We start from the raw sequence: 12,466 nt of genomic DNA on the forward strand, positions 1-12,466 counted from the left end.
ACAAGCCAGGGTTCGAAACCTATTAGATGTCAAGGGCCAAAAAATAAATGCAACATTTGAATAAACCTAATTTTATTTTATACGAAGATTTATAGTCATACCAAATTTAGTTTATTTAAGCCCACATAACTGTTAGGTTTATTAATTTAACGAGGTATTTGCAATTACTACGAATAATTAGTAAACAAAATTTTAATCCGCTATTTCTAGTCCATAATATTCAGTTTTTTTTTTACACAAATTATAAATTTTATTCGTGGCTCATATAAAATTACAAACGAGGGCCACAAATTGCCGACCCCTGTTATAACTGCTACCTATACACGTCAACTATACAATAAACACGTATTTAGTATTCTAATAAATGTTTTCCATTAATATAGTTCATAATATATTAATATATTATTATAATATTATGTTTGCTTTATTATCAAAAATACTATTATATTATACTGCTGTTAATATATACAAACGTGTGGGCAGTGGTGGACTGGGTGTCAAGAGGCCCTGGAGGTTAATCACTAGATAATCAGCAATTCGGGCCCATGATTTAGCCTATATACCTATGACAAAAATAACATATCGTTCGGGAAAAAATTAATATTTCATATAAGTAGTTCTTTAAAAATTGTTATCTTATAAAAAGTTATATTATATTAAAAAAAAATGTTCAATAATAAATTGCTAAATTTATTATAATAAATACATGCAAATAAATATAAATTTATTAAATCGGTTTGTTATAAATTTTATATCTGTTATTATTTATATATATCCACCGTGACACACAGGTACTTAGGATTTTGTCGCTTATGTACGATACGACTTTTTTTTTCTTATCTTATTTTGGCGCTTATGTCTTTCACCGATACCTATATGGTTATTAATACAGTGTATCTCCGAAAGATTCGACTAAAATAAATATATGCTAAATAAACGTTTGACAAAAATTGTTAATATTATATGATGAGTAAATAATTTATATACTCATATTAGCAAATTCACAAAAATCATATTTTAAAAAAGTCTAGTTTAAAAAAAAAAAAATAGTCTAATCTAAGTCATTTTCATATACTTGTCTAGGATATTTTTTCGCGAAAGTTGTCAATCAAATTTCTATTACTATTTTGTCAGATGATTCGATAAAAATATGGGACTTTGTCTACCTTACACCCCTCCACGCAAACAACACTGTCACTAATCACTATAATATATTAAGCTGTCGCCTAGTGTGTAATTTTTTCTCAAATCCTGCAGATGGGTAAATAAAAACTAATGTATTTATATAAATACAAATTATTGAATAATAATAATAATGTCGGTACTGACACACTCGGATTCTATTGTGTTCTATTCCGTACGCTGTATAGTATAATATAGTCGACCGATGTCAGACGTTTGATTATATGCAATAATATTATTGTATTATGCGGCTGTGCTTGGACTTCTGTTGCGGAGACTTAATAATTCTTTGTCGACGTTTTTCTTTTCACTTCTTTCGGGAGATCAAACGGAGAACAAAAAAACCGAGCAATAGATCGTCGTTTACCAAGCTTTGCATATTTTTATTATATACTATAATATTGTATCATCGTCGTCTCGTTGTGAATACAACTCGGGCAGTAAAAAAAAAAAAAAAAATTCTTAAAACAAATGTGCGCGCACACACACACACACGCGGGCGGGCGCGCTGGCCGCCACCACACAATATCGCCTTTCACACTGGCGTGAGTTTCCATACGGTTATTTTCGAATACGTTCTAAAATAATATCAGTGAACAGCGTGTGAGCGTGTGTGTGCGTACGTAAATATACATACGAAACGGGGTAAAAATATCCGAACTGTGTGTATTTGTTGACAAATTAATAAGTCAAATAATATTATAGCGATATATTCAAACGAAATTCGATAATCATATTATTCGTTATTGCATAAATTATATTATTGCTGGAGGCACTGTATAATAAAATTATGGTTAAAAAGTCAGAGTTGAGCTAGAAAGTTACTTTTAAAGTAATTTTCTAACTTGGTTAATTGTTGGTTTTAATATTGGTAACAACTTTCTGACTCATTAAAATTAATTTATTAAACCTGTATAAAAAGCATTATTATAATCTAATCTAAAGCGTCAAAATCAAAAAAAGTATTACTATATAGTTAGGTCGTCAGGTACTTAGGTATTCAAGTAATTATTGATGGTTTTTTTTTTTTTTTTTTACTGCAACATCCCAATGTTGTGTAAAACACACTCATTAAACTACTGAGTTTCGATTGGATTATAATTAATAACTAATATTTTGTGATAATACGTAGGTATTATACACATTTATTGTAAGTAAATAAACTGTGTAAAACACTAAGTACCTACCTGACTATTAATTAAATACTTATTAAAAGTTATACAGAGTTAATTTTATCTCAAAATACATATATTTTTTTAGATTCTGAGCGGAGCGATGAATGTATTGATTTTACCATGATGTGTGTGTGTTTTTTTTTGTGTCTGTCATCACGTTTTGGGGCAGTAAAATGCTTCGATTTTTGACTTCAGTACCTCGTTCGATCAGAAAGTGAATCTAAATATACATTTTAATTTATACACACAATTATATTTTCAAATGTATTGTTTTGGGGAAAAATGAATTTAACCTAATGTAGAAGATACTAATGCCTAATACTAAAATTAATTACTTTAATCACAATAATATTATATAATATGCCTATTGACTACCTACCTATAGTAATATTATTGACATACCGTCTCAAAATCTCGTTTTTCGTACACAATAATATTATTTCATTGAATTCAAATTTAATACCATTCATTACAGTGACCTACTATTATTGTAACCTATACTGTAAGCCTGGTCTGGCCGAACACAAGCCAGTCCCGCATTTTAAAATACCTAATCAGAAATCTAGGTTTTTATGTTTAATAATATTTTATATTACATACTTACTACTTATTAGATAATATTTTAATTTATTATTGCACCATTATAATATTAATACATTTATATTTTATACCAGCAGCGGCCCACCGGGAAATTTCCCTGTATCCCGGTCGTCCAGTCCGTCACTGTTTGTGGTTTTGAATGAAGAGTGATAATTTTCACGGCCAACCAAAAATTGTAAGCTTGCACTTACATCAGTACTCACAACGTTAGCAGCTTTTGAAACTTTCATTTATAAAAATGATTAGGCTTTTGTAAGTCTTCTGCATCAAGATTCCGAACTAATTTTAGTTCAACATTATTTTGATGGTTTGCTAATTGTTCAAAATGTTTTTTTTTTTTTGTGTCTGTCATCACATTTTGGGGCAGTAAAAGTGCTTTGATTTTTGACTTCAGTACCTCGTTCGATCAGAAAGTAAATCTAGTTGGTACTTTGGGGGTAATACTTTTCTAAATAATCGAGAAAAATAAACTAAAAATTAAGGGAAAAACGTGAAATTTTACGCACACTCATTTTTCGACAAAATCGATTTTGGTTTTTGATGTAACATTAAAACAAATTACAATGGATACATAAAATTTTAACCGAATGTTTATATAAGTATATTCTATCCACCATGTAATTTTCAACATTTTTCGACTTAAGTTGAACTATTCATAGGCATTAGAAATTTTCGATCATTATTAGTTTTTTTAAAATTAATATCGATAAAAATGTATTTGTTTGGCAGAAAAGCTTGAAAATTTAATACAAGGCTCTTAACATATTGTTACAATAGCAGTTGAAAAATAAAAGAAATTCATAGTCACAATTTTTTTTTTATAAGCATTCAAAGTTTGGATTTTGACAAAATACGTAAAAATCACAACAATTCACAAAATATTTTAAGCTAGAAATTCATAAAAAATGTTCTTTTTAAATCTAAGATTTGAAAATTTAATACAAGATTCCTTAAAAGTTTTTTAATCTTTATCACAAATAAAAAGTCCACCGGAAATTCAAATTAAATTTTTATGAGCATTTGAAATTTAAATTTTTACAATATTGGATTTTCACTTTTAGCGATTTCTTAATTTGGCGTAACTCTAAAACAAATTACCGCAGATACTTGAAATTTTCACTGAATGTTTATATAAGAATTTTCTATATTTGATAAAATTTTCAAAATATTGAGATTTGTTTTGAACAGTTTACTGACATTTTAATTTTTCAACTTTTTTGATTTTTTTTTCTATAAATATCGATAAAAATTTATGTGTTCGGTAAAAAAGTTTGAAAATTTAATACAAGGCTCCTACCATATTTTTACAATAGCAGGTGAAAAATAAAAGAAATATATTAGCACATTTTTTTTTACAAGCATTCAAAGTTTGAATTTTAGACAACATAAGTAAAAATCACGAAAATTCGTAAATTAATGCTAGAAATTCATAAAAAATTTTCTTTTATATCTTAGAATTTGAAATTTTATATAAAGCTCCTAACATATTTTTACAATAGCAGGTGAAAAATAAAATTAATATATTAGCACAATTTTTTGTACAAGCATTCAAAGTTTGAATTTTGACAACATGTGTAAAAATCACGAAAATCACGAAAATTCTCAAATTATTTTAAACTAGAAATTCATAAATATATTTCTTTTTAAATTTAAGATTTGAAAATTTTTAATAATCTATAATATTTTCTAGACAGATAAACCGTCTTCGCTCAGAATCGTTTTTCGTATACAATGATATAATATCATTGGATTCAAATTTAATTCCATCCATTACAGTAACCCATTTGTAACCTATACTGTACAGCAGAGCGACATCCACAACTTACCTCGACTTTGAGTTTATAATAATGTACTATAAAATAATGAATGTTTTAATAGAGTCACTATACATAATATACATATAGTACACTGATTAATAATAATAATATTAACTGGACCGCAACAACTGCTGTAATATACTTCGTGAACAGTGTACGAGTGTATACTTAGTGTGTTTGTGTGTATGACGGACGTTGTAATAATAATATTATAAATTGTTTTTTTCAGCCGACGAACCGAGTGAATACGAGTACACAGATCTATGTTTTCGGGACGACCCAAAAATAGATGTTTGCATCCGCAAAAGAATTAACAACGTGATGGAGGAATTCCATAAAGGTATACACAATATATGATGAAATGCTGTACTTTGGCAGCCTTTTCGGTACACCAAATAATATAATTACATTAACAATTTACTATGACAATATTATTGTTATTGTATGTAATTATTGAAACGATATCTATAAAGCGCGATGGGTTATATTCACCTACCTAGAGATATGTTAAAATACGGTAGGTATGTATTTTGTTTTTTTACAATACAGTAGTACTATACCACTAGCATACCGCGCGTACAAAACCTTGCAGTATATTAATATTTAAAGTTATGCTACCAGTTCTGGTACAAATAGTGACTAGAAATATTGTTAATTTAAAATCATAAAACATATGTTTTTCATTTATTTTTAATAATTTTATTCAATGTGTATAACACTAACTCACATCTCTATAATATTTACTTACATACCTATGTTTTAATAATAATAATATATGGGTCAAGACGTTTTTTGTTTTTATATACGCACGCGCTCGAGGTTGCAGCTTTTTCAAAAAGTTTTGATTTTATCGGTCTCCAACATGACTCCCTGGAGAGGCAGATAATATCAGTATAAGTTCCTAATAAAAAACCATTTGATTACGCGTTCTTTTTTATAGAACACGAACATTTCCATAATAACACATACAAAGGAACAGAAAATCCCGCTCCCGCATAGCAGTCGTGTATATTTACACGAAAATAAATAAATAAATAAATAATCAAGTATACCTACGCATCACTGTCCCGATCATATGTATTTCTTTGTACTCGAATCCCATAACCATTCATCCAATCAAGTCACAACATTTTACAATATTCATAATAATAATATCATACTAACGTATTATATATATATATATATATATAAAATAGACCAAACGAATTTTGGCGCAATGCACAGCTGTTGATATAATAGCCCGTACACTAATACTCGCGTACGTCTTTTTATAGATCGCCATATATTTTTTTTTTTTAACAGCAAATGAAAAATAAAAAGAAACAAACATTTAACGGGTTACTAAATTAAATTGCCATCTTCTAGAACCTCTATATTGTTAATATCCATCAATTTCGAAATCCGTCCAATTAAGTTTATTTTTATTTAATATTTTAAATAATATGTACCTACCACTATACACGTTGCCGTTTATGGGAGATTATATGTATAGACTTAGTGTAGAGTTACCGCTGCAGACCATATATTTTATACATACAAAATGAACAGACAACTTTGGCTTAATTATAGAAAGTTGTCAAATTCTATGCACGTTACTCAAAAATACTGTTAATGTTTACCTTTATTATTATGGTATTATTATAGCAATCCATTAACTTTGGTTCCAATAATAGCTCAATACAGAACAGTATAAATACTGTTTTTTTTTTCGTGCACTTAAGTTAGGTTTACGCATATATCTATGAGAATAATAGTAATATAAAGATGACAGTACAAGAAGCATTTCAAAGATCGTTGGCACAAAGGGATATGATGATGCTAAAAAAATAAGGACTACAATCCCATTGTAAACGGGATGTATGATCATTATGTCACCTAGAGTACAGTGTCTACAGTAAAGACTTTTTCAACAGATATTTTTTTTGGAAAAATCTATACACATTTTCTACAAATTTAATCATGTGCAGAATAGAGAACGAAATTTAAGTGACTGAAGTTTTCGATATTTAGATGGGATTTTACTGTACTTACTATGTAATAGAAAATAATATTGTATTTTAAAAGTTATAACTAATTACCATATAAATAATAATAGTGTCTTAATCTATAGTAAGTCGTGTATCTAGAGAGGATATCATGCTTATAAAAAATTTAAGAAAATTCAAAAAACGAGCCTAACCCGAGTTGAGAAGGAAATTGGAAAGTCTAGACCGGGGATATAAAATCATAAATAATTATAAGCAAAATAATTTAAAAGTTAATGAACTCAAAGAAATTGGAAGAATTAATTATAAATCATTCGTATAAGGAAATGGTATAAAACGAACAATTTAAATATTTAATTAACCATAAACGATGATAATATCATCATAATAATGAAAAGGAAATCTAAAATATATATTTACCTAGGTATACGAATAGTTATTTAAACCGGCCAAATAAAATAAACTTGATTTTATAATTTAATTTAGTATATATATATATATGTCTCCTAGCAAGTATGCGGAATCACAATTTTGGTTTTAAATTTTTTTTTTTTGGTGGTGGGGGTTGGGGGGAGGGACTGTTCTAAATTAAACCAAAGCTATTTGACCACTTATTATTTATGCTTCTAAAATAAAAACTTGTCGTGGAAGCCCATTAGATAAACAATAAACTGGAGTCAATGATAATTTTCACCAAAATAAAGACATTTAATTTTCACCACAGCTACGGGTAATCGAAAATAGTGTTTGTAATTCACACCAAAATGAATATTTTTACGATTATTTCGTCGGTGTTCTCGTGGTTGACGTTGAAACTCGACGGACTCGAATGACAATAATAGTTTTCCGGTATTTCTAACTATATAATATATATTCACCAGTCACCTTATACCTGGTAATAAAAGTGTAACGCTCGTTAAATCGTAATTGTCGCTTTAATATTAACTTACGCAACGCATTATCACATTTATTAATTTTTGGCGAAAGAAAATTTATTTATCATAGTATCAATAATTATCCTAATATAAAATATTTGTATGTTTTTCAAACATTATATTTATTAAGTGTACGTATCTAGTTGTGTAATCAATATTGATAAGCAATTTTAGGAGCTCGGGAGTTCTTTGGATTTACTTTGAGGAGGGGAAATATGAAAATGTATTAAAAGTTGAGCCATGGAGCCCAAGGCCCCACAACCCATTTTTTTTTTTTAAATTTAAAAACAACAAAAATAAATCATTGGGCGCGGCCCGTTTCGCCCAGAGACCCGTTTCGAGCAAAGCCATTTTAGTCGTTTTCAAATTAAGTTGGCAATGATTTTTAAATAATATAGTATGTATAGTATACCATATAATATTATATATTATTATTAACTATTTAAAAAAAGCATTACACAATATAATATAATATTACTATTTTCTACTAAAAGTAAGTTATATTCAATAATCAATTATTTATTTATTTTACATACAATACAGGCATTTTTATAAAAATTAAGTTAAGTTATCAAAATCCATTTACAAAAACTATTATTTTTTTTAATTTCTACACATGCTTCTTACAACTACGCACCTAGTAATTTCGCCAGATCTATATAAAAGTATAAGTTTTTCGTTGTATTCTTGTCTAAGCTCGATTGTTAGCGAATGCTAACTTATATGTCATGTAGGTAAATGTTACATTAATGTGGAAAGTCCTTTAGTCGACTAACATGTCATTAATTTGATAGTGATATAAAAAGGTGCATATAATATGTTATCGGAAGATAGGATAATATGTGCTCGCGACAACTACGAGTAATACAATAATCTAGTACAATAAATATTGCATTTCATTCCATCGTTATTTTTTCCCTAGATAAAGGTAAATGAAACTCAAATATTATTTTAAAATAATTATTTAAATTAACTTAATTTTAGTAGAAAATAATAATATATATAATTTATTTTTTTTAAAAATAATTAATAATAATATATTATATTATATGGTATACTATACATACTATATTATTTAAAAATCGTTGCCAACTTAATTTGAAAACGGCTAAAATGGCTTTGGTCGAAACGGGTATCTGGGCGAAACGGGCCGTGCCCGTAAAAGTGCTTCGATTTTCAACTTCAGTACCTCGTTCGATCAGAAAGTGAATCTAGTTGATGCTTTGGGGAGTCAAAATAAAAAAATTCTCAATATTTTTCTTAATAATTGGGATAAAAAAACTAAAAATTAACGAAAAAACGAGAATTTTTACACACAATCAATATTCGAAAAAATCAATTTTGGTTTTTGATGTAACTTTAAAACAAATGACCATAGATATATGAAATTTTCACCGAATGTTTGAATAAGTATTTTCTATGAACCATGCAATTTTCAATTATTATTAGTTTTTATTTAAATTAATATCGGTAAAAATTTATTTGTTGGGTGGAAAAGCTTGAAAATTTAATACAAGGCTCCTAACATATTGTTACAATAGCAGTTGAAAAAAAAAAAGAAATTTATAGTGACATTTTTTTTTATAAGCATTTAAAAAGCGTTTGAATTTTGACAAAATACGTAAAAATCACGAAAATTCGTAAATTGTTTTATGCTAGAAATTCATAAAAAAATTTCCTTTTATATCTAAGATTTGAAAATTTAATACAAGGCTCCTAACATATTTTTACAATAGCAGTTGAAAAATTAAAGAAATACATAGTCACAATTTTTTTTACAAGCATTCAAATTTTAATTTTGACAACATACGTAATAATCACGAAAATTTGCAAATTATTTTAAGCTAGAAATTCATAAAAAAATTTCTTTTTAAATCTTAGATTTGAAAATTTTTAATAATCTATAATGTATCCTTTTTTATTTTTTTTATTTAGAAAGACAATTTACAATCTGTACACAAAAATTACAATAAGCAAATAAGATAAAAACAGAATAAAGCATGTAACACCTCCTTTACTAATTTAATAGGTCTCTACACCATTTTCGCTTTAGTCTGTGTGGTGGGTTTTTTGGGAGGGTGATGGAGGATATGTGTGATGTTAAAGTATTGTGATGAGTGCTTAAATTTTGGTGGAAACGTTTATACATTGTTTTGGCTAGTTTAGTGGTAGTTAATATTTTTAAGTCATTGTGTAAGGTAGAGTTTGAAACATACCAGGGGGCTTTGGTTACTAACCTTAGCGCTATTGATTGAAAAGCCTGAATTGGCCTGATGTTCGAGGGCTTGGCTGGGCCACAGATTGCTATTCCATAAGACCAGACTGGTCTTATGATATATATAATGTATCCTAGACAGATAAACCGTCTTCGCTCAGAATCGTTTTTCGTATACAATGATATAATATTATAATAACATTGGATTCAAATTTAATTCCATCCATTACAGTAACCCACTTGTAATAACCTACTGTACAGCAGAGCGACGTTTACGACTTACCCGTTTTTTGTTGTTATTTATTTCAATAAATTTCAATAAAAAAATATTTCCATTTAAGATTTTAAAATTTAAAATTTAAATTTAAAGTCATTTTATGAGATGGTTTATTTAAAAACCATCCAAATTTATCCCTTGGTCGTGAACGTGTTAATACAACATTCTTCATATATCATAAGTTGTTATAAATAGTAGTTGACAGGGCCGTCCTTACAATTTGCGAGGCCCGGGGCAAAAACTCTTTTAGCGGGGCCCACCAAAAAAAAATTCATACTCATTTACATTTTTGCAGGCACCCTTATTCAGTATATGTAAAGTATTTTTACCTTTTACCTTTTACCTATTACCACCAAAGCACCAAACACAAGTATACATTATCTATGATTTATTTTTATAATAGATTGTTAACATTATTTATTATAGGTAACGACAGAAATAACAATAATTAAAAATTAACTTTTCTTGATTTGAGATCAGCAAATGTGCAAATAACATCACCCAAGTCCAATCCATCTACTATTTCACGTTCTATAGAATATATTATTGCTAAATTTTTAGTTTTCTCTTGACTTAGTGTTCTTAGGTAATTTTTTACCAACTTTAATTTTGAAAACGATCTTTCAGCTGTTGCTGTTGTAACTGGTAATGTGAGCACAATCTTTATTGCTATAGCAACATTATAGGATAAACATGACCAACACTGTTGCAAAGGATTTTTTGTAAGACTCTTAAAGGTGAGGTACCTTTATCAATTATTTCTGAAAGAAAACAAAGTTCATCATATAATTCCACTCCAATAATGTCCGTGTTTTCCCCTATTTGTAACATAATCTGTAAATCATGGCAACTTTTTAACAATATATTTGAATCAGCCGTCGATAGATTACCAATATCAAACAGAAATCCAAAATAATTGTTAAAATGATCTAAGTGGGTGGATCGTTGATTTATAGATACAATTCCTTGATCTAAAATTGGTAAAAAAAAAGCATTGACAAAACATTCTTCTTCATTTGTTGAGCATAATACAGGAGAGCTTTCATAACTAAACATTAGTTTCTTTAAACTTCTTCTTTTAGATTTAAACTCTGGTGTTATATCAATTTGTTTTCAAATATGAATAGCTTCTTATTTTGCTTCATTAAATCCATTTTTACGATACTTAAACTGTTTCAGGCCTTTCAAATTGTTTACAGCAAAATCAATTGAAATTTTTTCATTTTGCAGAGTTTTGCTTACTTTATTAATATTATTTAATTTTTTCGTTTTTGATTTAATTTAATTAATAAAATTTCGTTATTATATTAATAATAACCGTTATATATTATTAAAATTAAATAATATGTAATATATTATGTAAATTGTTGTACTTATAATAAAGAAAACTTGGAATTTTTCATGTGTGTGAGCGCGAGGCCCGGGGCGTGGGCCTCGCTCGCCCTTGCCTAGGGACGGCCCTGGTAGTTGAACAAATGAAAATACATTGGTACGATATATTTGCTGCAAATTACACAATAATACGTAGGTAGTGTTTATATTGTTGTGATTTATGTATACATTTACTACAGCCAAGTAAACATCAATACATTTTTAAACAGACCCTCGAGAGACTATATACACTCCTCAGTTAATTTTTAAGCTTTACATAATATAATATTATGAAATGTTTTATAAAATGATATACTATTTATCTTCTATCAAATGTAAACATCTGAATCAGAAAATGAAAATTTTCTTAGAATTTGCTCAAACTATTATTTAAGAGAAATAACTGTAAACTTATCCAATAGTCTTTACATTTATCCAAAATCACTTTTTTTTATATTTTACACTGTCGAAGTAAACTATTAGCGTAGACAACTGCATGAGCTGACAGCATTGTGGTTTGTGATACAAAATAAATCTGAGAATTTATAATATTATTGAAATCTTCAAAAGTAAAATTAGGATTCCTAAAGACTATAATATTAAACAAAACAATAATCATATACGAACCAAACAACGGTAGTTTTTTTAAAATATAATTCATCGTTTTATCACTATAGTAGAAATATTTATAGAATATGCTCACGTAAAATGCATTATTATTTATTTAATATCAAATTTAAAAACATAGTACACTTGAGCGATGCGACTGGGCTTAAATGTGACTATTAATTGTCTTTATGATTATTAATAAAAAAGTTGCAACGGCTAAAATTTAATGAAATTATATGCCAATGTTAATACACAATATATATACATTATACAAAGCTTTCTACACTCATTATAGACGAT

At 27.8% G+C, this 12,466-nt stretch overlaps 1 protein-coding gene across 1 annotated transcript in view; it reads left to right on the forward strand.

Moving 5' to 3' along the window:
• Positions 1-12,466, forward strand: part of LOC107169551 (uncharacterized) — a 56,666-nt gene that overhangs the window by 3,605 nt on the left and 40,595 nt on the right. The window contains exon 2 of the mRNA XM_089220535.1: positions 5,004-5,114. Within this exon, the coding sequence (XP_089076661.1) occupies positions 5,004-5,114 (111 nt within the window). The remainder of the gene's footprint in view (positions 1-5,003; positions 5,115-12,466) is intronic.

Source organism: Diuraphis noxia, unplaced genomic scaffold (genome assembly GCF_037042655.1).
Source record: "Diuraphis noxia isolate RWA-SAM2 unplaced genomic scaffold, SU_Dnox_SAM2 contig0001, whole genome shotgun sequence".
In the NCBI taxonomy this organism is placed as follows: Eukaryota; Metazoa; Arthropoda; class Insecta; order Hemiptera; family Aphididae; genus Diuraphis; species Diuraphis noxia.